The sequence below is a fragment of the Gobius niger genome, assembly GCF_951799975.1.
Source record: "Gobius niger genome assembly, chromosome: 18".
Classification (NCBI taxonomy): domain Eukaryota; kingdom Metazoa; phylum Chordata; class Actinopteri; order Gobiiformes; family Gobiidae; genus Gobius; species Gobius niger.
Genome location: NC_136869.1, coordinates 7,819,493 through 7,846,419, shown reverse-complemented (window position 1 = coordinate 7,846,419; position 26,927 = coordinate 7,819,493). Strand labels below are relative to the sequence as shown.

The 26,927-nt window shown below is 41.9% G+C and overlaps 1 protein-coding gene across 7 annotated transcripts in view; it reads right to left on the bottom strand.

Moving 5' to 3' along the window:
* The window catches only part of rps6ka3b (ribosomal protein S6 kinase, polypeptide 3b), a 68,619-nt gene that overhangs the window by 17,616 nt on the left and 24,076 nt on the right, over positions 1 to 26,927 (bottom strand). For 3 of the 7 annotated variants that reach the window (XM_079576105.1, XM_079576107.1, XM_079576108.1), the window contains exons 1-2: positions 10,566 to 10,748; positions 1,744 to 1,860 (exon numbers count right to left, since the gene is read on the bottom strand). In XM_079576105.1, the coding sequence (XP_079432231.1) occupies positions 1,744 to 1,860; positions 10,566 to 10,739 (291 nt within the window). In that variant the 5' untranslated portion in view covers positions 10,740 to 10,748. Of the gene's footprint in view, positions 1 to 1,743; positions 1,861 to 4,393; positions 4,533 to 10,565; positions 10,749 to 26,927 lie in introns of those variants that run through there. The other 4 variants (XM_079576106.1, XM_079576110.1, XM_079576109.1 and 1 more) reach the window with 3 other exon arrangements.

The window sequence follows — 26,927 nt, the reverse complement described above, 5'->3', positions numbered from 1 at the left end:
AAAGGCCATATGCTTTAACATTTTTGTGCTTCTGCAATGCCAAAGATCCAGTGGTGTGCACATTTTTCACCAAGATCTATTGATGATGGGAGATTCTAAAGTCTTGTCCAGCCAGTGCATCCCAAAGATTCTCAATGAGGTTAAGATTTGGGACCAGATCTTGTGGTTCATAGTGCAGGCTGTAGAACAGACGAGTGCGCAGACGGGTGGCGCTCCTTCCAATCTTCAGTGTCATACCTGGCGCAAAAAGGGGGCAGAACAGGGAGGGGGGCAGACTCGCATTGCCATGTTGTGGTGCGGCCCCCTCCCCATGCTTTCCCCAGACCTGCGGAAGGCGGTGGGTTTGCGAGGGTGGGGTTGTAACATGCATGATGCAGCGTGCAATGTTTAATAAAGATGAAAGAAATAAAACTGTCCCTCCGCTGCTGCAGATCCAAGATGAGCGGGCGGGGAAAGAGAGACACCGTTCGAATGCGCAAAGTTACGAAATGTACAGGATTTCATTGATCAGAAACTGTCATATCGGCTGCGGAGGAGTTGCAGAGTTATGAAACAGCTGCAAGAAAACTGTAGCTTATTGGAACATTTGCGCTACAGCTGGAGGATTCTTGGAGCGGCTGCATTGGAGAAAAAAAAAAGTGCACTTCTTTCTTTCTTTTGGACCGAGCTGTACACGAGGAGCAACAATGTACAAAGGAAACATGAGGCTTATTACAACGACCACCGCTGATGCTCTTCATCCATCAGGAGGTAAACACTGACACGCGATGGAAATGTCTCCTTAAAACACAGATCAGACATGGTGTTGTGGCACTTGAGGGCATGTGTGGTTTATTTATGGAAAGCTGTTGTTTTGGTGTTAGGCGTGTGCGTGTTGATCTACTGTATCAAAGTAAGCCCGTGCGTAACCTAAGCTCAAACAGACTTTTCAAGGCAATTTCGCTTTTGTTTTCAATTTCACATCGTTTCTAAGGAAGAATACAAGGCAGCGCGATGTAAAGAGGAACATAATGTGAAGGTTGCCACAGAAGAGCAGCGCGAGTGCTGCTTGTAATGAACCACGCCTCAGTCGGCCACTTTTTCTTAAATAACGCCCTCTCCCCTGCGCCACATGTACCACGTTCATGCCATCAGGGAAGAAGAAACCCACTAATGGAATAACCAGGTCATTCAGGTTGTTAGGCTGATCTTTGGGCTCATAGTGTTGCTGAACCTAGGCCTAAACCAACCGCAGCAGCCCAGATCCAGAAGGCGACCTTTTGTTTGGGGTCACGCAGTGTAATTGATCCGGATCCTAGTAGGGACCAAAGCAATAAAGGATTTGCACAATCCTTTATTGCTTTGTGAGTAATTGCTCATCCTGGATTTAACTACCTTTAACTGACTTTGTCTAATCCTGCTTTAGTCCCGGTTCAGTCCTGGTCGTCATGGATACACTCACCTTCCTAAGTGGATCTGATTATGATGGCAGCAACATGTGTCAAAGCAGAGTTAAATATTTGCCTGAAAGGTAGAAAACTCGGACCAAAATTTCCAGATACTTTTAACAACTTAACAAAAACAAATTAAAAAAAATAGAAATCTGTACGTCCAGTGACACAGTTTGAAATAGTCTCTCATCATTTAAACTCACTGCCAAAGGAACAGTCTGTGCTTTGTCAAAATCAAAATGAACACTGTTTCAAAGTTAAAACAGGAGGTTCAATGTGTCCTGGTTAAGTCCTATTTCAGTCCAAAGCTCACCTTCCCAAAAGAGCCCTGTCCCAGGACCTTCCTGAGCTCGAACTGCCGCGGGTCGGCCTTTTCGGAGCCCTCCTTCACGAGGTGCGTGATGCAGATCTCTTTGATGGGAACATCGTCCTGTAAAACAAAACACAAACAACAGTTTTTCAACAGTTTTCACACTTTCTGACAGGAACAATACACACCGACGTCACTGTGATTCACTGCCTCTTTACTCAGTGGCAAAAGGGACAGAGATGAAGTGTTTTTGAGTTTGTCTTTTACTTACCTTGCTTTATAAAAGGTGCAGGAATTTTAATTTAAGAACATGATTTGTGAACTGAGGTGTAAACACGCTTTGCTGAAGACATCATTTAATTTATAACAATTGTAATCTATTCCTGATTTAAAGGTGTAAAGGTTGTTGCACAGAATTGCAAATAGCCTATAATTTAAGTCAAGTGCGTAACCTAGAAATTATATCATAGTAACTACGGTAGCCAAAAAATGCTGAATGTCAGACTTGGTTTATGGTTTAAACAGTGAAGATGGCGGCCGCGACACAACGATCTTTCACCAAAGAAAAAAAAGAGTGGAAAAAGAGTGGTGCGCACTGAATGGGTGCTGCTGCCGGATGCTCTCTCATCGAATGCAATTTCTCCATCTGTGAGATCAATAAAGTATCATCTTATCTTATCTTATCTTAATATCTCTATAACGGCTGGACTTATCCTCATGAAACAAAAACTGTTGCAAAGTTCAACGTATCCTCTCTCAGCACAAATGTAACGTCAGATTACCATCTCAAAGGCGTCCAAAAGTGGAGACAATACTCAAACATTATATGCATTATATGATTTTCTGTTTGGAGATTTCATTCCAAAACCATCTCCCCGATAGGCTGCATCTGAAACCATCAAATTATAGCCTCTAAGCACTAACGCTAGTGACTAATCCTTAACCTTTCATGGGGTCAACTGCAGTCAGTGAACTAGAACTAGAGCTTCAGAGCTAAATCCCAATTCGACCGTCCTTACCCAGGGGAAGTGACATCATCAACAGCTGTCCTTCTTCTTTAAAGTTATTGTCAGACTGCAGGCCACCTACTGTACAGTGTCCAACAACAACGTAGTGTCCAAACAAAGACATTTTAGGAGCTTATGGGATGGCACATAGTTCCTAATCACTGGTTAGTTAGCATCAGAGGTCCCTATGCTAAAGTAACTATGACAGTTAGCATTGAGGCTTCTTTTCCTAACTCCTTCCTAACTGACAGCCCAATTCGGACGCTTCTTATCATGGCGAACGCTGACGCACATCCGGTTTGGCGTAAGACCTCTTACCAATCTGCTTGTTTCCGAAGGGGCCAGAGTTGCATTGGTTCCTGCTCCGACTAAATTATGACCTGCCATTCTAGATTCCAGTCTGTCCCATCACAAAACCCCATGTTTTGTGTTGCAAGATCTCAGAACCTGAACCTGTTGGCTAATAACCTGTGTATAGATGACAGATAAAGGACTTTTGTTTTGTACAGACTAAATCCTTCCTTTAGAATCCACTGGAAACATGGATTAATTGGCTTTATTATCTTTAAAATGCAGCACTTTTCTACATCAAAAAACTAATATGCACCCAGTCATAAGCACACTGTCACTGTCACAACACTGTCATACCCAGTTACACAAAGAAAGTATGTTCTATATAGTTTTCCAAGTGTATTGTGGGTAATGTAGTTCACGCTTAAATATAGCTGCTGATAACGCAGTCTCATTAACGCGTCAGAACCCCCGTGATGCGCTCAGCAGGGCACACATGTAGGAGCCCTGTGCGCTCATTAGAACATGGAGGTAGTTGTCATGACCTGCCCCCCACCGGGACGAATGAACCCACATACGAACAGGTGCTTTTTATGGAGAACTACAACAGTACAGTAAACCAAACCGGAGTCAAAATGTCACCTCCAGACCTTCGATAAGAGACGCAAAATAAAGGCAAGACAGGACCAACACAAAACGGTACAAGATTGTTGCCCAAAACAAACACAACTATGGTAATTGTTTTATAGCAGCAAACAATGAAAGAGGAAGTGAGTACAGTTTTAGTCGTGGTTCCAAAACTCCTCCTCCCAAACTTTCCTAACATTTCTAGCATCCCGGAGGAGTGAGTGTGTTCAGATGTTTCACAACTTTCCGGGAGCAAAGAGGAGCTTTCCCGACATGACAATAATAACAAGAGCAGTCAGTCCATCCATAAAAAGGCTTTAGTTTTAAGTCTTTCTTCACAGCCAAATGCTCTGAAGGACAAAACTGATTTAAAATTGGCTTTGATAATAATTGAATGAAAAAAAAAAACATTTCTCCACAATATCGGAAATGCTTAAAAATACTGGATTAATCAGGCAGTAAAAGCGAATGGAATAGTTGCTAAGATAGTCTATAATGGATCCTCCTTGGCTCCTTAACGGCTGCTCATGAACTTAAACTAACTTAACTTGACTTAGTCTAACTCAAATGAGCAAAGAACGACAACTAAAACGCTCTTTTAACTCTGTAAAGTCAAAGAAAATCCCTGTCCGCAGAAACATCCACACAACGGTCCTATAGCCCGGCAACAAGCTAAAATATCACATCCACAGCAACTTTTCTCTGGACTGCCCCTCCTCCCTTCGTACCTGCGGGTCCCAGGACAGATGTCTGTGTGCTCGGGTCGGCCCCAGTGCATTGTGGGTCCTGTAGTCCCGGTGGAGAGTGTGTGGAGCCAACATGTCTCCGAGTGCGTCTGATCGGCGCAGATGAAACACTCGTCATGTGCTTCAGACTCTCTCTCCTCTCCTCTCTCGTCACTTTTTCATTTGAAGCGTTCTCACCTCCTTGAACTCATTTGCATCTCTCTCTCTTTCCTCTCTTGATTTCCATTCTTAGCATTTCTTAAAGGCCCTATACCCGAATTTGTTTGGTCCATTAGTATATTGTAAATAGATCTTTGTGAGCTGTGTCTGTCAAAAAGCCTTTTTATTGATTTCGAACTAGGCTTTAGCTGCTGTTGTTTACATTACGGTGACAGTAAAGCTCCACTTTGCTCCTTCAAGGCTGTAAAAGGTGCTTATAAAATGGGATGCATTAGGAAAGTTACGAATGGAGTTTGGGATTGTTTAAAAATGTGTGGACTACTGACAAACATGAATATATTTTTGGGGACTTTTTTGATAACGATGACAAAGCGATATATTTGCAAACCACCAGAAATATGCAAAAAAAGTGCTCTCAAACATCTTAATTTACATCCGTTTTGTTGCTCCAATTGTTCTGAACAGGCTGCAAAAGGGCAGAAAAACACTTTCCCAATTTTCCCCTTTTTTTAAAATTTTCCCCCAAATTTTCCCTGAATTTTTCCCACATTTATTGCAATATTTTCCTTATTTTCCTTCACTTATTCTTTTTTTTTTTAATCCCACATTCTTCAACCATTTTTTTCCCAATTTCCCCCCCCCCACTTTTTTACATTTTTCCCCCCAATGTTTGTCACATTTTTTTTTTACCAATTTTCCCCAAAAATCTTTCCCAATTTTCCCTCAATTTCCCCCCAATTTTTCCTATTTTTCCCCCAATGTTTGTCACATTTTCCGACCCATTCTTCCCCCAATTCTTCCCACATTTCTGGACATTGAAAATAAACGCTTTATTGTACAGGTTTGATATGATCTTGTAGACAGTATGGAGTCCCTGTTTTATTGTTTGTAAACCAAGAAAACTCTGTATAGCAACTTAAATGTTTCCGTTCTTGATATTACACATTGATTTCAGCGCAACGACAGATCAAAAACGAGCTGAAAGTCTGGAGAAAAGTCCCAAAGGTTGCACTGTGGAACTAAACTTAAGCCTGATGTAGCTTCTGTGTGGTTGTTTCAATATAGATCTTTGTGATGCTTTATCTTATCAAAACAGAAGTCTGTGAGATGCCGAGTCGGGCCGAGCAGGAGGGAGTAAATATAGCCGAGAGTCTGTGGAGTTTACTGGCATTTGTGCATGAGTCAGAGCCCAGATGGAGGCTGGCAGCGACAGGATGCTCAGTGTAGCGCCTCTTCATCGCAGGACAGCCGCTGCCAACCCTGCACCTGATCAGAGCGAGGGGGAGGGAGAGAGGGAGGGGATCCACCCACTCACCTGTCACCTGCAGAGGTTTACGGTGGGGGGGATCGAGTCATTCTCATGGCATTTTTCCAGGCCTGGAAAGTTTGCGAAGAACTCCTGGCCTAAACCAACTCAATTAAGATTCTAAGAGCTTTCCATGTGCTAACAGCAGGGGACAGGATGGCACACTGCTCAATATCAGAAGCAAAACAAATGACTAAACAAACCATCACCACGTTTACCATGTTTTCTTCACTATTTCTGCAGTAACTGGGGTGTAAACCAGATTGTAGATGCCACCATATTTGTTTATATTATTGATGTTTTTCAGCATCAACAACTTTCAGCTCGCTCTAGTGGCAACTTACCAAAGCACCAGCTGCGCATAAAAAAGCATAAACTCCTCATTTACTACACGTATAGTGTCACAAGACTCGCACTACAGTGTCCTCATCCACGTTTGGGTCGTCATCTGACCTGCGACATGGAGAAAGTAGTGAGCGGCCATACAGTTTGCTTTAGAACCAGGAAATACGACCACATTAGTCCAGTGCTCAGGTCACTGGCTTCCTGTCGCTCAGTGAATAACATTTAAAACAGCTCTGCTTGTTAGAAGTCTTTTATGGTTTAGCACCAAAGACATGTTAGAGCAGGGGTCCCCAAACCTTTTTCTCTGGGGGCCACATTATCGTTCCTGACTGTGATGAGGGGCCGGGTTGGCTATAACATAGATGCAGCCGGCCTCATGGTGAAGTAGAGATAAGTCGCCTGGCACAGTCGTCCCCACGACTCTGTCCACAAGATCAACACATGATTCCAGGCACATATTTGTTTAGCTGTAGTGGTTTGCAAAAATAGAAATCAAGTCTTCACACTTTGTTTTAATTAAAAATACCATTTATTTTTAAATAAAACATCATTGTGTGATGTGACCAAAGTAATAACTGCTTACACTTGTATTGTGCTTTACAAGCCTGTGTCACAAGTTACTCAAAGTTCACTGTAGTCATTATTCATTCACTCCACACTCTGTGGTGATAAGCTTCATTTATCACGTGGCTAGAATTCATATCCTGAACTCGTATGTCAGTGGCCTCTGCTGGACATGTGTGGAATTACTTTTTATTTAAGCTGCCCCCTAGTGGCTGGAATGAGTAAACTGGTTATATAGTAAAAAAAAAAAAATCATAGCTCCGCACTGGAATGGGCTAGAGACTTACTTTTTTTTACATACTCAGGGATTTGGGCTCTACAAGTCAGGGGCCGGGGTAAATCATCTCACGGGCCGGATTTGTCCCACGGGCCGTAGTTTGAGGACCTCTGTGTTAGAGCCAACTTAATATGAATGCAGCTAAAATCTGGAACAGTCTGGACTCAACTTATATAGAGCTTTTCTACCTTCATCAGGCTCAAAGTGCTTTACAGGAAAGGAACCAAACACCCCTTCACACTCTCATTCATACATCAATGCACGCAGACACTGGAGGCCCAAGGACACAACAACAGATGTGCATCTGCGGGAGCTGGGATTCGAACCCACGAACATCCGATCTACCAACTGTCGCCACTGGAACAGTCTTCATGAGGATGTGAGACAGGCCTCGACTCACTGACAATGCTCAAAGCGAGGCTGAAAACGGTTCTGAAAGTATTTCATCTGCACTCTTGCTTTGTACTGTAATTAATTCATTTTTATGTTGGTGTTTAATTTAACATGGATTTTACATGAATGAAGAAAACGGCTTGGATTATTGCCTTTTTTTTGCCAAAGAGAGGAAGCAGTCGATCATGTAACAGCTCAAGCTAAAGGTCAGCAGTGAACGTTAGCGACTTCTCATCAAAACAAATTAAATCTCAGTGGTTTATTTAGAGAAAATACATAAGCGATTTTAATCTATTCTGTTGCGTTTAGTTCAAACCTGTCGCTGCCAGCTGTTCTCCTCCGACTTTTGCATAACATTGTGTTTGATACTGTATTGATAATTAGGCCCTACCCTGCGACTAAACCACGGCCAAAACAGGTCTAGACCCGAACTAACCAGGACTCTCAATCAGAAAGCAAGTTCAAAACAAACCTACACATACCGTACACACACACACGGGAATCGTAATCAGGCTCAGTAATGTGAACTTGTTCTCTGAAGGTAATTCATTTTGTAAAAGTGATGGAACAATTTTCCTCAAAGACAAATGTCGGGACGTACTGTACGGGTCTAAAAATACAAACGGTTCACGCGAGTTCAGTCCGCTCCGTAGTAAAACACTTTCGCTAATTATGCAGCGCTGTCCTGGTTCTTCGTCCTGGATTCAAACGTGAGGAGACTCAGAGGGAGCTAACACGAGCTAACAAGGCTAAATACGGACATCACACAGCGCGGAACACGATCGACTACCTCTGATGCCAATACTGTATGAAAAACTGAAGAATGTGACCTATCTGCTAAACCCCTGCGTGTTTTCTGTTCTGATATGAAGTATTTTGTAAAGCGGTAGCTGTGGTAGCGCCCTCTCTCTCCCTCACAGCAGTAAAGGTGCTCAGATCGGGTTAGGAGTGTTGGTCTGAATGAGGCTGATGTGGTTAGAGCTGCTGCAGATGGACTCCAGAGACATGTCCTATTGAATTAGCAGGAACTATCGCAGCACATGATTGGGGAAACGGTGCAGAGACTCTGGCTGCAATAACACAGGATTTCACAGCGTTTATGTAACTTCTGTTAAGTTCAGACTGACATTTTGTGACCTGTATCAACACATCTGATCTTTCAAACCCAAACCACTATGAAGTAATAAAGCATGTACACATTTCATCTGTTGCAATGTGACTTCTGCGTTCATCCAGCTCCTCATCAGTGCACTGCAGATGGCCTTCAGTCTGCACTAATGTACTTGCGGCTGAATAGGAAACACGCCGCTCTTCTCACTCTCCATAAGTGGGCACGTTTCTTTGTACAGACCTCGCGCAAAACACTATAAACCAAAAAACAATCTCCCTTTCCTCCTAGCATGACTAGTTTGTATAAACGTTTCAAACAGGTCCCTGTGTGCGACGCTGCGCCCTCTTCAGCGCATGAGGGGGACACATTCAAGACATTCTGTTCAGACAGTGGGCTACAATGAAGTCATGTTTCATCAAAAATAACCGCCTTGCCAGAGGTACTTCAGTATTGAATTGAAGTGAACATTTTTTTGAGCCATACAAACAGAAGTATAGGCAGTACAGAGACAAGGAACATGCTGAATTTGGCCAAAATCTTTACATTTCATACAACGTTCCTTGCCTCTATAATTGGGAATAAATAAATAACATTTTAGCTCGAAAAGGAGTGGGAAAAAGACAAACTTATTTACTCCCAACCACTATTCATATATTTAAATATTAATGTGGTTGCTACAATAACATTGCTTCGTCCTCGGTGTCTTACTAAGACAATAAAGTTGGTTACATATTTACAACAAATGCAACAGTGCATTAAAGGGACTGTACGGAGTTTAAAAAATGTAAAATTATGTATTTTCTTCCACTATATGTTCCAGCAATGTTCTACGGTGTAGAATGAGCCCAGACCTGTTCACCACAACTGCCTCTAAAATCCTGCACTGTCACTCAAAAAGGTGTTGCTTTGGGTCCGAAGTGCCGTCATGCACGAGCTTAATATAGAAGCTGCAGTTACACATAAGACCTGAGGTGGCAGTAGTGAGCATAAAATGGCCAACTTGCATCTGGCCTCTTAAGTAATATTTTGTTTTGGGTTTTTAACTTTTATTCCACTACATTTGAAGGATTAATATGATACTGTATACTCCACTACATGGAGTAAAAGGCGAATTTGTCCATGTGTTTATTTTAAAACAAGGCAGGCTCTATGAACAGTAGGGGGCGCTGTGCAGATATACTCTCAAATGCCACTCACAGCAGGGAAGAAACACTTATTTCTACAGCAAACGCTCCCGTACTTTCACTTCATTTGACTGAACAACTTTTACTTTTATTTGAGTAATATTTGACCAGTAGCACAAGTACTAATAGTCAAGTAATAAAACTACTTTGACCACCACTGTAACTTGTCAAAAAGTAAAAGAAAATTAAATAAAAAAAAAATCCAAATTGAGCATTAAGAGCTTCAGTCTCAACAAAGTCACATGTGAGGTGCACTAAACCTGGACTTAAAGGTGCTTTTTATGTGGCAATCTTTTTCCATATTTGTGCGTCATTTTGTGACTCAACGACAGTATGAGTGGTTAGCATGGCGCCTTACTTTCGATCTCGGTGACCTCCACAACTCCAGCATCAGTCGTTTAGTAGGTTTTCTGGTGAGACGTTCCATCAGCAGAGAACGCTTAAAACAATTGACCCTGGAGCCACTCTGATGGAGAGTAAAGGCGCCATGCTGGCCACTCATACAGCTGCTGGGTCACTAAAAGCTCAAATACACAGTAACAGAAGGGTTTGTAACATAAAAGTTCCATAATGCACTTTTAAGTTAGACAAAACTAGGTCTAAAGCTGTAACCTAGTCATCTAACCATCATGTTTTCCAGGTGCAAAAGGGACTGCTTTACAAATTCGTGCTTTACCCATTCCCTCTCCCCTTTTACCTGAATAGCAATGGGGTCAAATTGTAAAACTCCAACAAATGAATCAGAAAAACAACCATATACAAACAAAAAACAACTACATCCCCTTCATATCAGCGCACGGAGGAGGAGTACTCACAGCTGTGGCAGGGTTTGGGACCGGGCCTGCTGCTGCACATTGTTGTAACAAGAGGGTGCCGTGAGCGTGGGACGTCCCGTGGAGGATCAGCAGCCGCCGTAAAGACTTGAGCCGCGTCCTGAGCTTTCGAACGAGTCCAGAGACGGCACAGGCACAAGCGCTGCAAACCGTCATCGCGGTAATACAACACTCTCTATGGTGCAACAAGTTTCTCGCAAAAAGATGCAGAGAACTGTATCCGGGTTTGAACTTGATCTGGGGTTCGGGTTTGGGATCCTGCTATGTCCAGAGTGGATCGAAAAAGCTGGTTTAAGTCCTAAATTGTAGCATTTTTGGAAACCGTTTACAACTTCAAGAATCTATTGAGCAAAGGTTGTGACCAAAAAAATAAATCAAAATGAAACCGAACACTTTTTTGATGCAAGAATGAGTTAAATGAAAGAAATGAAAACACTGTAAGCTAGAAATTGTCATAAAAAGTTGGATTTGTGTCTATGAAGAAACTAAATCCATAGATGTTGTAAGTCTTGCTGGAAGTCCCGGTTACGTCTTGTCAGAAATCGTCTTGCAAAGAAGTCTTTCATTCGTGCAGTGGTTTTGAGATAATCAAGAAATGATGTCGTCACATCTTCCTTTAAATCTCAAAAAGACCTTGTCAGAAAAGCACCTTGCACTAGTCTTTAACATGAGTTCTCCCAGACGTGGTCCGTGGTCATTGGTTCGCGGCCGTGACTGCGGGGAACCCCGATGTACGGGGGGAAATGGGGAATCTCCACTCCGCCAGCTGATGGAAAGACTGAGTGCAGATAAACAGAGCAACATGAGGAAGTGAAGGGGGGCAGTGGGGGGACGTCCCGAAGCCCTGGCCCCGTCCCGATTTGGACCAGTGCCCTTTGTCGACCCCCCTTTTAACGGGCCCTGACCAATGAGCGTGCCCCACGACAGAGCGGAGGCGACTCACACTGAACATGAGAAAGTGACAGCAGCAAAACAACTATTCACACGTTTACAAGGGAAGAAACATGCGAGTAAACACAAATAAACATTGTGTTCAAAGGCCTGTGCTGGGAATTTGACCTGCTTTGCGATTAAATCTATGGTTTCTTACAATTATCGGGCTCAAACGTGTCACTTCCTAGATTTGTATCAAAAGTCCGAGCTTTCACATTCAAACTACAAAGACCAAGACCTGTTGTTAATGTTGTCTGTCAAATTATTATTTAGTCAAAGTAATATCTTTGCTGACTAAAATGAAAAAATCTGCAGATATTTTTGTCAACTAGTAAAAGCTACATGAAAAAAAGAACCATAAACATCAAAACTTACAGTGATACGGTTTGAAAGAACCTCATATAAATTCAATGTTAAAAGAACAGGTGCAACATGTCGTACTAGGGGGCGTGGCCTCGCGAGACTCGCCCTGACTACAACCATATTTAGTATATATATATATATATATATCTATATCATGATACAAAAAAAGAAATATCCCAATAATGATATATTTCACGATATGATTGACAATGGACAAATTACATCAAAATCCAAGCCTTACGCCTATTGGGAAGATTCATTCAGTGATATTTTATTCTTTTTTTTTTAACGGCATACTAATTTCTCCGCAAATATGATCTACTCAAGCAGATAACATCATTTCATTTTACTTTTTAAGCACCTGTCCCCGTGTTCTTCAGTCAGTGTTTATGCTGCTCTGATGGAGCTGAGTGAAACATAAATGATCAACAACGATATCAAACTTCAATAACGATATGCGATACGATATGGCGCACCCCTAATATTTAGCACACACATGTTAAAGTTAAGTCCAAATCCGCTCCTTATATATGTATTAACACAGAAGATTGTCCACTAGAAGCAAAAAACAGCACTCAAGCTAACTGTTAGCTTGTAGCATGAAGCTTTTTGCACGTTTTCTGGCGGATTATTTAGAATCATTTAGTCCAACGTAACCCCTTATATATGTTTTAACGCAACTAATTGTCCACTAGGAGTAAAAAATAAAAAATAAATAAAAAAGGGCACTCAAAGCTAGCTGTTAGCTTGTAGCATGAAGCTATGGTTAGTACTTCTGGTTAGCATTCCCTGCTATATGTAGAAATTTGGGCTGTTGAACCACTTAGTCCTTCTTCGTGTCTCTGTATCTTTATTTGGTAGAAAATACATCCACAATTATGCATTTGGTAAAGCAGTTGTGAAAGAGTAGTTCTTTTCACCCTCTGGTAGCTTTGAACGTGACCTTTTGTGGGCATTCCCAGAGAGAAGCTCCTTCATGAACCTGTGAAATTTGACGGAATATGTTTGAGTATTTTTCCGTCCTCTCACCGTTTCTCTTCACCATCTATACATCGGACTTCACATACAACACGGACAGTTGTCATCTCCAGAAGTTCTCCGACGACTCCGCCATCGTGGGCTGTGTGTCTAAGGGGAACGACCTGGAGTACCGGTCAGTCATCACAGACTTTGTGGACTGGTGTGAGCGCAACCACCTGTGCTTGAACATCAGTAAGACGAAGGAGATGGTGATCGACTTCACGAGGGAGCCAATACCGCACACACCGCTGAACATCCAGGGGAGGACATTGAGGAGGTGGACAGTTTCAAGTACCTGGGTGTTCACCTCAACAATAAACTGGACTGGTCCCACAACACCAACGCCCTGTACAAGAAGGGCCAAAGTCGCCTCCACCTTCTGAGGAGACTGAGGTCGTTCGGAGTGAGCAGGCCTCTGCTCAGGACTTTTTATGACTCTGTGGTAGCCTCTGCTCTCCACTACGCTGCCGTGTGCTGGGCCCCGGGCAGCACAGAGCGGGACAAGAACAGACTGAACAAGCTGGTCAGGAGGGCCAGCTCCGTCCTGGGCTGCCCCCTGGACTCTGTGGAGGAGGTGAGGGACAGGAGGGTGTTAGCCAAGCTCACCTCCATCATGGACAACACCTCCCACCCACTGCACGGGACTGTAGAAGAGCTGTGCAGCTCTCTCAGTGGCAGACTGAGACACCCTCAGTGCAGGACGGAGCGCTACCGCAAAGCCTTCATCCCCACTGCTGTCAGACTGTAAATAAGACTGTGAAGTAACGCCGACTGTAACAAGTGAATTTCTCCTTTGTGAGATTAATAAAGGTTTATCTTATCTTATCTTATCTTATTTTTCATTAGACAAAGTCAAAAGGAAAGTCCAAAAGTCCAGACAAAACAGTGCAAGAAAAAACGCATTTGCTGCTTTCTATGTAAAATCTATACCAATTCACTTTCAGAAATGCTACAATTACTGTCTGTGTGAAGCAGTTTCATTTCCCCATATATCATTCTGTTGCAAAATACATGTAACAGTCCAAGATCAGCTGCTCAACGTATTATATTACACATGCTATCGGCACCATTTTCATTCAAACAATAGTGAGATGGGAGTCACGCCTGACCCTACAGACCCACCTGTCACTCAAACACTCCCACACTACTTTACAGCGCCGTGACATTTATTAAATTACCCTCACCTGTTATCACCTCTCGTGCTCCCTCCAGATACCACGGGACAGTACAGACAATGTAAGTATAGCCTGTGTGCGAGAACTCACAGATATTGGAAACGAAATGAAAGAAGACCACGCCGGGGCTTAAAGCTTAGAAAATCATGCTCACGCCTTCACAGCTCAGACCGTTTACCACGTCTCAAAGTGCCTTCGACTAAACACAAAACATAACCAGGGTGAACAACGAGCCAGGACTAGATCTAGGATATCGCAAATTAAACATGACAGAACCAAAACTGAGCCAAGACAAAAAGCATTAATAGATTTTACAGCTGCACAATCGGGTTCACATTGCAGCTTCGTTGTAATCTCAGTAAAAGCAAGACAGGAACGACATCGCTGCTACAATATCCTCCTATTCATATATTATTTTAGTTTTAGTGGTCGTTGTCTACCACACAGCAAGAAGGTCCGAGGTTTAATCCCCGGATCACAGCGCAGGAGAGGAGTTTGCATGTTTTTGCCACATTTTCATTGCTTTTTGTCACTTTTTTGTTGTTTTTTGTCAGACATTTGGCTTTTTGCAGGTATTTGGCAGTAAAGTCAAACACATCTTTATTTCTATCTTACACTTTGTTGGTCTGAAAATGCAATATTGATCTAAAACAGCTGAAACTAAACATACAGTAGTTCCACTTCCTGATTTTCAAGTTAGGACTGTCACATCGACTTATTGTTCAATGAATGAAAGATAAAGAATATTTTTTGGGCCCAATATTTATCATCATTAGTTTGCAGGAATACTTTTATCAGAAATGTGTTCCAGCTTGTGCGTGATTTAGAACGTGGTTTGGTACATTTATTGTCATTGTTATAGTTTTGTCTCAATATGATCGTAAATCGAAATTTCATTCAATATATCGAACTTAAAATGTTGTTAGACGGTATCTCTGGAATCACCCATATATGGTCATGTTTGAAAACAGCTAAGGGGGGAAACAATTTGGAGAAAAATCTAAACTTTCTCAAATTATTAAAAAAGACTTTAACAAATGCTGAATTATTAATATAGTTTTCTACTGAATAATGATACAAAGACATGGAGAGGAGCAAAGTGGTTCAACAGCCCATAAATACATAAACCACGGAGAATGCTAACCTGATGCTTCATGCTAATGCTAACGGCTAGCTAGCATCAGCTACGACTGCCATTTTTTCCCTTCATCTGAATAATCTGCTGTGAGAAAAAACCCATATGGGCGGGATTTACACTTGACTTTATTTATGTCTGGTAAATAAGTTCATATTCCACCAAAAAAGAGTGGAAAATAGTGTTTCCCAAAATGTTCTATTTTCCCCCTTGGCGAAGCCACGCCCCCTTCTATGACGTATCTGGTGACAGGCCTAATTTCACAATAGCTCATCCTAAGCCCCTCCCACCCCCTCCACCTCTTGCTCCTCTTTGCTCTGCAGTAAAGCAAAGCTACGGCGAATATTCTTACTCCGCACTGAAAGGATTAAGCTTTGCAGGAGATGGAGAGATGAGCAAAAAACTTCCTGGATGAATAACCTCTGAGGAAGATTCAAAGATTACTCAAAATGAAACCCAGGAATGTTTTTTTTATGAGAGAACATTTTAACATAGTTTTAAAAAGTCGATTTTTCTTAATAACTCTCCATTAAACTAATCGAGAATGCTACTAAACATCAGCTTTGATTCGTTGCGCTGTAATCAACAAGTCATCAACATCTCATGCATTTTCATCAGGTCACACTGCAGCTCCCTCTCCCGCTGTATAATAAAAGACGTAAAGGTGTTTGATGAAGGAGGAAGTGAGAGAAAGTCACACCAGCGTCACAGATCCTTTATTCCAGCCGCTCACAAAAATAGCCCCCTCTTTAGTCATGATCCGGAGCGCCCTGTCCTCCCCGAGATCAGCCGCACAGGGGCCACCGCCAGCTTTACATCATTGTTCTTTTGCACATATTTCATTTCACCGGCCTCACAGAAACGGCTAATGAAACACACGCCGCTTCTTTGGTTGGAACAAATCTTCTAAATGTTGGAGGACATGCCCAAACCTAATGAAAGACGTCAGTGTGGAGTAAATTAAAACAAAAGCCTCGTTTTAGCTCGGGCAGTTATGGTAAATGAGGCTGCCGATTTGATTGTCTTGGAAAGAAAACATAAAAAGCCTCACAGAGCAAGAGCAGTCCCATTTATCCTGGTTTTAGAATCATAAGTCACAGCTGGCTTTGCTCTTGATGCTGTCTGGGCTTCGGATATTTGTTACCACAAAGTAAAAAGGGAAATCGGATTAAGATTAAACTAATGGCGATTTTAAAATGCAGAACAGTTGCTCCTCATCTCTTTTCTCTTTGCTGTTGTTTGCCATTTTTAAGCCACAATGTTTCTCCTAAAATGGCAGATTTCGAGAGCTTTCTATAGATTAATGTTATTCCTAGTGGTATCTTGAAGCGAAGTGTTAAAATTGATTAAAATAATTAAAGCCCAAGTAATATCTAATGATGACTAAACTTATGGCAAAAAATCCTGGTATTTTTGTTATAAATACAAAAGTAAATAAATAAAAACGTGACTTAAAACATCAAAACGTTCAGTGACAGTTAAATTATTTAAGTCTCTCAGGGTTTATACTGGAAGGAGCAAGTTAAATGTAAGGCTTTTGAATGTCCAAAAGCGGATTAAAAAAAAGAGGAACGAGAATTTGACAAAACAGGAAACTTTGTAGCAAAAACGTGATGATTTTCAGCCAGAACTTCACCCGACCATAAATTTGGTATTTTTGATGAACTTAAACAGTAAAACATGTTAAGCAATGTCATAATTTGTAGTAGATTGTGTTTGAATCAGTGGTTTGAATCCAGTTTAATGCTTTTTAATGGCTTTTAGAGCCTTGATTATGGCACAGTTCATGTAATGGCTTTAAATGCCCCGCGGAAACCCTGTCTATGCTCTGTTCATGTGCCAGAAACTCCATGGAGCAGTGAAATGTGATTAAATATGCTTGAATAAAGTAAAGAAAAGTCATATAAATGTAAATACATGAATTTTAGATTTTGTCGACGGATGAAACAGTTTAACAATCGTAACATCTGACTTCAGCATTTATCGCCTGTAAGAATTAATACAGCAGATACTCAAGTCCATATTGCAGTAAACACCCTCCCCCCTCCGTGTTGTCCCGTCACGGCTCTATTGTCCAGGCCTGGGTTAAATGTGGGTCAGGGTCGTACGCCGTGTCCCGTCCAAGGCCGTTACGCAACACAATTACTCTCCGGATGCCTCCGCTCTCTCGCTCTCGGATGGCTGGGATTTAGCAGGTTAGAGCCGCCCCAACTTACTTCCTGTGACTTTAGGATCAAGTGACTCGGGATGAGAAGTCCGCACCTGTCCCGCCCCATGCGCGGGGGGTTAGCGCATTAAAGGACGGGCTTATGCGGGACAGCCTTCCCTCAATTAGGTTGTGTAATATCCAGGATAACATAACCTTGTACAGAGAGATTGTTCCATATAGAGTTAATCCTTCATTCGTCCGGATTTGATGGTTTCCAGGACAAATCTGAGCAAAGACGGCAATACAAATATAGTTATTACTGTACAATTTGCAAAAACAATGTTGATTCTCAGTCATCCAGAGGTTTAATTCAATTGGACGTACATCTATTTTGAATTTCAAGCTCATGAATAACAGAACAAGCACTGTATATGGTCATGTAAGAAGCAGCCAGAAGGGGAAAACAAAGAAGGGAAACAAACTGAACTCTCTCCCATTCTGAATTATGTTTCTACAAAATAAAAATACAGAGACATGGAAAAGAGCAAAGTGGTTCAACAGCCCATAAATACTTGAAAACGTATAATGCTAACCAGGAAGCTGGTGTTGGCTTCATGCTACATATGCTAACGTTAGAAACAAGTGTCGTTTTTTGCTTCTACTGAACAATTTGCTGCGAAAAAAAACATCCACATGAACCTGATTTTGGCTTGACTTTGTTGCATGTGATAAAATGTTTATAGACCAACAGAAAATGGCTAAAAAGCGTGAAAAATTGTGACTCCCATGAGAGGTTGTCTTCCCTTAGGCCACACCCCCTTGTATGAAGCATTGCCGTATATATCTAAATCAGATTTTTTTCCTAGTTCCCTGAAACCAGACATAAACCAAATTTCAAAATAAACAAAAAGGATCTTTGTTGTGCATGTAAAGCATAGCTGTTTAGATTATAATAAGTATTTCTCCTTGAAATCACTTGAAGAAAACCCACTTAGACACAGGGATGACTTGTAAACCCCACACCATTTGGGAATCGAACCTCCTTCTTGTAAGGACTATGCAAACTGGTTCATTCTTGGGCTTAGTTTCTTCTTCGAGAGGATAAAAGCCAATGAGTTCAATGAGCGTTGGGAGCACACTTTAATTACATTCAGAAAACAAAAATCTGGGAAACACTTCAACATCACAGAACAAAAAAGTCCCCCGGTGTCCTACAACAGTCTAAATCGTATGTGTTTTTCTAAATCAGCTCTGAATGACTTTGAACTCGAGTCTTACACATTAGAAGTCCCTGGTGTGTCCCGTGTAGCTCGAGGCCGACTAAACGTAATAAGTCCCTTGTCACTTGAAACATTCAACATAATGAGAGCAGCTCCCTCTACAGACGGCACTGAGCACTTAGCCTCACTGTCAAAATCCAACTCCAAACTCCAAGCTCTGGACCTCTGGACGATTAAAAAGCCACATGACTCCAACCAATAATGACCAACGACCAAACAAACTAACTCTAAAGCTTTATAATGACAGTGAAGCTTTGTTTGAAGTACTTTATCCCACAATAAACATGAACACAATGACATACAACCAACTTAGGGTAAAAAACTAAAGTATCATATCCAAAAAATGTGGCTAAAAATGCGAAGAAATGTGATAAATATTGAGCTGTTGGACGATTAGTTGATATAGTAAATAACATAACAGCAGCAGGGTATTGCTGATTATTTTAAGAAAGATCATAAGCAAAAAGAAGCAATTTTTGTCCTCAAAATGAAACTAAAACAGTCTAAATCCATACATTTCACTGCGAAAATATTGTTTGAATCACTTTACCATTAAAATGTTCAATTATAATTTCAAATCCTACTCATTTTCACCTTTCAAAATGTAAAATCTCCCTTTTCCAACCCTTCTCCTCATAACACTGGTTGGAAAATACTGACTTTTTTTCTTTCCCTTCCAACATCCAGCATCAACAACAAGTCAAGCAATGTCCTTATTTTCTAAGAAACCTAGATTTAAAGCCAGTTTGAATCCAATTGAATCCTTTTTAATGACATTTAAGACTTTACTTGAGGCACGATTAACTTAACGACTTCCAAAGCTTTCTAATTCCCTGCAGAAACACCGTAATATTGACTCTCCTCTTCAACTCATCATTCCACTTGCTCCACAAATCTACTCTGTCGTCCAAGCGTTGGGTTTTTATGAAATTCAACCCCCCTATTAGACAATAAACTCCCTCTGTCCCAAACAATTAAACGTCAAATCGATAAATCCGGACATGGCCGGCCCTGGTGGAGCCCGAATCAGAGCAGAGGCAGCGGTCACAGATTGGAGCGGAGTGGGGGACAGTGATGTAAGAGTCCGACATGAAGAATAGATGAGGCTTATGATTTATTCAGGAGCCTCAGACCAGAGATAGAGGGAGCTGTGGAGACTCTCGGCTGCTTCCACACACAACTGCACGGATACTATTGTGATCATAGAGCGTTGGTTACTGTGTACGCGTAGCCCAGTTTACGTTTTGATATGAGGTGATGCAATATGTATATCGCAAGAAGCCACAATCTAACGCAAAGTCAACAAAGTCCTCATTTTGACAGATTTTTACATTGGTGCAAGTCTGGCGCTGGAATCAATACCCCATAATATCCCTAACAAAAACGCTTAGTTCCATTTTAGTCATAAATTTCCACTTATGCTCCATTCTAGCCTCGCCTTTGTCCAGATTTAGGCCTGCAGTGTTGGATTGAGTCGAGGCTGGCAGAATGTCAGCGTGGAAAAGATGGATGTGGATTGACCTCAGCCGTGCACAGCGTCGCCACCAGCTAATTATCCCGCCTTTTTGGGTTAATTATAGACATTTGCCCTTTTTATTTGAACACACCGTTTCATAAAGTGATTGATGAATTATGCACTGGATTAACAGGGTCTCGGTTTGCATATTTTTCTCAGGAACAACGGGAACAGAAGCGAACATCTGTAATGGCACTAATGAACGGCGAGCTGCAAATATGAAGTCAAACACATTTTATATTGAAGCTCTTCTTATCCCCTGCACCGGTCGCTCTCTTCTTTGATACTTGTATGAACAAATGCACTTTTATTGTTATTGGACTTCAAGTATTATTTATTACTTTCTTTTATGTTTTGTGCTGCTTGGGCTTTCCTTTTCTGCAGTCATTTCAATAAAGATTTCGTCTTGCTCCCCTTCGCTATGGGGCTGTGTGGCTGTATTAAAGCTTTGGCAAGTGTTTGTACTTCGCGATGAAAGGATTAAGCTCAGACAGAGATGGAGAGGTGAGGAAAGCATTTTTTGTTATGTAGGACTAGTTGTGCAGAACGATAACAAAATTGGAAGTTCAATATATTGAGGCAGGAAAAAATCAACTCGATGACACTGAAACCAACCACAAAAAGGGAAATCTTGGTGTTCTCTTGTTCTACAAGTCATCCATCCATCCATCCATCCATTTTCTTCCGCTTTATCCGGGGCAGCAGTCTCAGCAGAGATGCCCAGACTTCCCGATCCACACACACCTCCTCCAGCTGTTCTGGGGGGACCCCGAGGCGACACCAGGCCAGCTCGGAGACATAGTCCCACCAGTGTGTTCTGGGCCTTCCACGAGGCCTTGTCCCAGGACATGCCAAGTCATTATAAACATATCTTTAAAGCTGCTCTAAGCAATCCTGTTTTGCCGGTCCGGCACCGATGCGTTACCAATAACTACTCTAGATGCGCCACCACATATGCCACACTAGCAGACTGTAGACCAGCGCTCATCCGTTTATTATAATAGCTCCACGCCCTCACCTCACAGCACACCCCTCACCCCCACATGCACCATGTAAACACAAACACGTGAACAAGAAATCGGAAATGTTCGAAGCAGAAGACCCCATTAGCAGCTAACAGTTTAGCAGTATCACAGAAGTTTACAAAAAGATTGGTGAACTGACAAAGATGTGACCGACCTGCTCTGATGCAGCTGAAATCCTCGTGAAATGTCCATTTGTTTATTAATCCAATATCTACAGGAGCTGTCAGGACCTTTTTTTTCCCCTCACAAAGCAAAGCAGCACCGGAGGAGAGGCTGAGGCGTTCAAGGGTTGGGGGGGGGAAAAGTACTGCCCTCTACACTTCGTTAAAAATGGAGGAATTATGTTCTTCATGTCCCAAAAACGTGACAGACTTTCATGAAAGTTGCAGTTTAGCAAATAAATGTCAAAATATTGACTTGGTACATATTTTATTTATCTGATAAATGTTTGTTTCACACAAGATTAATGAGATTTCCGTAGCTCATTGAATGTAATCAGAGCAGCGTGTGCTCTAAAGAGTGAGGAGGGGAGTGAGGGGCGTGGGCAACGGGGGAAAGCCAGGTGAGGGGAGGGGGGAGGAGCAGAGCAGAGTTCACTACTCCACCTACTGATGAAAACATTTCAAAAAGACATTGCTTATGGCAGCTTAACCTCTTAACCCCCATCTTAACCAAGTGCATTTTCTCCAGTTCGGCTAAGACCTACATAACGGATCTAAACTTGTTTGTCACGTTGTCGCTGCGTTAATGTCACATTTCTATCACGTTTTTGTTGCCTTTTCGTCGCTCTTTCATTGCGTGTCGGCCATGTTTTTGTTGCGCTTTTGTTTACAGCCTATAGGCCACTGCATTGCCTCATTTGAAAGCTGTAGTTTCTGAAAGAATGTGCACGATCTGTGTGAGTAAAACACGCAAAGTTACAGGTGGATGGAAGGTAACTTGTTAATAACACAGGAGTTGCAGTAAACATGAAACTGAATGGAACACAATGTGCGTCCCTATTACAGAAACAGGGAGACAATGTAAATAAATGCCCTGACGATAAATATTGAGCCTAAAAGAAAGAGAGAGAGAGCACGAACCATCCTGCCCCTTACAACTATCTCATTTGGAAAACCCCATCCCCAAAACATCGCCGTCCTGAAGCCTTCCCGGCGCGGCGCAGCAGAGGCGTACGTGTGTGTTCTCTGGAGTTAATTGGCGATTGCTGTCGGAGAAACAAAAGGATTAGAAAACTCGGGGTAAAACAGTGCAGTCTCTGTCAGTTCTCTGCTCATTAGAGAAAAGTCGAGCTTCCTCTGCTGCCAGCCGAGCCTTCACTGACATCAGCTTCTGCTAACGACTCTGTCAAAAACATGTCTCTATTCGACAGCCAGACAAAACTATGCTTAAAACAAAGCATCCAAATTCCCAAAGCATATTCAGAGGTCAGTAGTTTTAAAATGAGAAGAATGAAGTGTTTGTCGCCTACATATTTACTTCAAACTGATATTACTCAAGAAGAGAAGTAAAAAGTGCAGTAAGATCAAACAAATGTGCCTGCCTTTGCATATTGTGGAGTCAAATCACACATAAACTGCAGATGTGTCTTTTGAGCTTATGATTCACACAGAGCTTTGTCCATTTTCTCCTCGAAGACAATCACCAAGTCTAAACAAGTCTCTGAGGCAGTTCACATTCATTTAGCTAGAACAAATAGATCGGAGAAAGGACAAGATGCAACAGGAGTCTGTATCGCCACAATGAGACGGTGCTTATGATAGTGTTAGAGGTTTACATTAGGTTTGGATGTGTCTGATCATCCAGATATAGGTGTCGTTATTAAATCTGGCAGCTAAAGATGACGATACTGTGAAGCGGAGGTGTCGTTCTGAGCGAAAAAAGGATAGAGGGTTATAAAAGTGTGCGCGTATGAAATAAAACATCACTCCAGGTACTTTTTTTTTCCTGGACTTGACAATGTCGGCTTCTCCCTACACAGAGGAAGCCCGTGTCATGAATTAATTATAGGCTTGTTCATATAGCATATATCATTGTAAATATTGAAAGGCAGCAGTGAAGAAAGACTGATGCTGTTTTTATAGTAGTTAAGGGTCGCCAAAAAAAGCTGCACTGTGTTTTATTTATCTGCTGTATTCCTCTAAGCTGATGATCTCCTTGAGTGGCAATTGAGACAAATGTTCTTTTTCTGAAACCCTGAAGAGGCACCGAGGGAGTCCCCCACACCTGGAGCACAGTGCAGGCGTCACAAGAGGTGCTTGAGGAGAAAACAAAGGGGCAAACGAGGAGGTATCCGGGCAAGACTCGCAGCTAAGACACACAAGGGTGGTGGAGGTGGGAAGGACCCCACACTTCGATGAGTTGTAGCTTTATCGAGAGAATTGTTTTTCACCATGCAACATCTAGGGCTGTCACGATAATTACTATATTGACTTATCGTTTGATAAATAACAGATAAACAACACATTTTTGTCTCAATATTTATTGGCTGTACATTTAATAGCATTTACCCCTATTTTTTTCTTTGTAAACATATCATTTTTAACTGAAGTAAATTGTGCTCGATTATATTTCAGGTTTTTGCAGTTTATAGTGGGATTAAGCACTTGTAGAACACATGTTTACTGTCCTTTTCATGCTTTAAAGTTAAAAGTATATCTTTAGAGTCAATATATTGTTCATCATGACATTTTCCTGCCTCAATGTATAAAATTTCAAAATCATGACAGGTCTAATTGCAACTTGTGAAGGAAAAGTTACTATGTACTTTAAGAACAAGGAATTACTAAGATTTCCATTATTTGATCCACAATATTATCGTCCATCGTGATAATTTCCTGCCTCAATATATCGAACTTCTAATTATGTTATCGTGACAGGCCTTGTAACATCATGAAGGATGTCAAGCTGTGAGACCTGATTGTCTGGAACTTGAAGTTTGCATGTTCTCCCCGTGTCTGCGTAGGTTTCCTCCGGGTACTCCGGTTTCCCCTACCTCCAAAAACATGCTGGTCAGGTCGGGCCACAGCGACACCGCGGCTTAAGGATAAACCCAACATCTGATCTACGCAAGCTCTTCATTCATTTATTCATTCATTATTATTAGGCCTGTCACAATAAGGATTTAAAGTTTGATATTTTGTGCCAACAATATGTATAACGATATTATTTAGACCATTATATGCCACCATAAAACTGGAAATCACAGTAATCTCTTGGTTTGAAAGTAGGTATAGAAAACAAATAAGTTAAAAAGGCAACTGTACTTTCGATAAACATTGTTATCATAATAATAAACATAATATCAAGTCAATAAAGTGATTACTGTGACAGGCCTATTTATTATTCTTTCAAAGACGCATGTTTGTAAAGGTCACAGTCTGGACGCAGAGAGTAGAGATCCCGATTTGACTATTAAGCTTTTTTTTCCTTTTTTTTGTCCTCCAAATATCAATTTATGAAAACAAAAACAGATCAAATAAATTAAATTTGTTGCCCAGCTGTACTACAATGTCAAAGTCAAGTTTGAGTAATCCAGACCCTTGAAAGTAAACCCGTCGGCAAGTTAAATTCATCAAAACAACACTAATAGCATTTTGTATCCTAATCTTTGTGGACAACTCTTTTCACCCAGTCTAGTTTTTCTCAATAAAATACAGGCTAAACTAGTCGTGAACAAAGAAGCAACAGTCGAAGTTAAAATGTCAGTAAAAGAGCATCGAAATAGCGTAAGTTTCTTTCTGACCTGCAGCCGACTCCTGAGGTGAAACAGCAGAGCCTTCATGGTCAGAACTGCGCCCGACTGAAGCCTGTGTTTGGGGTTTATCTCATCACACGAGCCGCCAGCTGTTCGGCCCCGGATTACATCACTTCCTGCCATTGTTTCCCCGGCAACATCTGGACAGGAAGCGCACACATCTGTCGAGGGAGCGGCGGGGAGAACGGGAAGTCCGCGAGCGCAGAACGCAGCGACGGGCGAACGAGCGAGCGGCGGGAGTTTCTAAAACGGGATCGGACTCGAGGATTTACGGCCGACAGTGAAGGGGCAGAGGGGAAGAGAGAGTAGAGAGAGTAGAGATTAGGGATTAGGGAAAAGGATGTAAACTGAGGATTAAAATAAAACATGGACCGAATTAATGACTACTAAAGAGGAATCTAGAAAAAAAACCTATTGACTATGTTACAAAATAACGTCAAGAAAAGACAGTGAGGATTGAAAGTCTGGGCAGGTGAGGATTTAAAATTGGATTTCAAGCGCCCTCTGCAGGAAGTAATGGGGATTACAGATCAAGTCCAAGTGAAAACACGCTGTCAAATCGATGGCGGCATAATGAAAAGCAGCAGCACAGAACTGCTCAGAGCCGGTTTGGTAATCAATGATTGAAAATGTTGAGGACAATTTTATGTTCTTTCTATCAATATCGCGGGGTGGGCGGGGCTTATGCTCCATAGGGCGCCGCCATTTTTATTTCCCCCCCACTTCCCCCCCCACACGACTGGCACAGTGATGCACCACACCGCGGGTCCTGCACCGTGAACCGAACCGTGACAGAGCTGACCCCCTAATCAACTATTCCACTGTCTCTTGAATGTTATTCCCTGAGTTTAGCTAACATATTGAAGATACTCTGGACAACGGGCTCACTCCTTTTTGCAGCCACAGCGAGTAGGTGACTTTGCACTTGACTATGTAGTCCTTACAGTAGTTCCAAACCTGAGGAGAGCCTGGGATTACAGAGGCTCAGAGTTTTGTCTGGTCAAAGGGTCAGGTCATGAAAAAAACTTATCAAATATAGGTCCATAAAACACTCCAAATGAAGTTGATTTGGGAATAGGGGTGTGTGGCCCGACTACAGCATGTGCAGGAAGGTCTTAAGTAAATAGGTTGGGAAGACCTGCACTATAGTAGACCTGGTCCTATAGTGAGTGACAGGTTATAGGGACTTGGGTGGACATTGTTTTGTAATAACTCATAATCTCAAAACACCCCATGTGGAGAGTAGCGGAGGCCCAGACAAAGGCCGCGTCTGAGCTAGTATATACATAAACTCAAAAAGGTGTGGGAGAGAGTAAACTTATAAGTTCCCACCCCTGTATCATCATTTCATTAGCGTGGTTGGAGCCAGTAGCAGGGCAATGCACAACAACCTGATGGCAACAATCAGCACAACGATCCCGGCCGATCCCAGCCGATCGTAGCAGCAGCAGGACGACAACACAACGACACACTAGCAACGCACCAAAGCCGCCGAGCCAGTGACGCACAAACCCCCCTCCAACAAGAGACAGGAAGCCACGTTCAGTCAGTACGACCACAAATACAATTTGTTGGTTTGAAAAGTCTGATTTGTTTTTTCCTTAGTAGAAGTAGAAGAAGAAACAGCCACAGTGAACAATAACTCTACTGCGTGAAAGAAGCAAAACAATACTGCAGGTGTGTTTATGAGGGAAAAAGTTTATAATATGAATAAAAGTCTGTTTTTGTTGCATTTAATCAGTGTTAATTTGGTCAATTAAACCTTTTGTCACTCAACTTTTTGTCAAGTCATATTTTTGCTGACTAAAACTAAATCTAAAGTATGAGACTAAAACTAAGACTAAAATCTAGGGCTTGGACGATCCACTTTTATCATGATATTTCGTAGCCAATCCGACACGTATTGTGATACAGTAAATAATAATGAGAAGTGTTTAGTGTCCAAAGTTTATAAACCAAATGCCATTTGACACTAAATTGAAGTGTTCAGA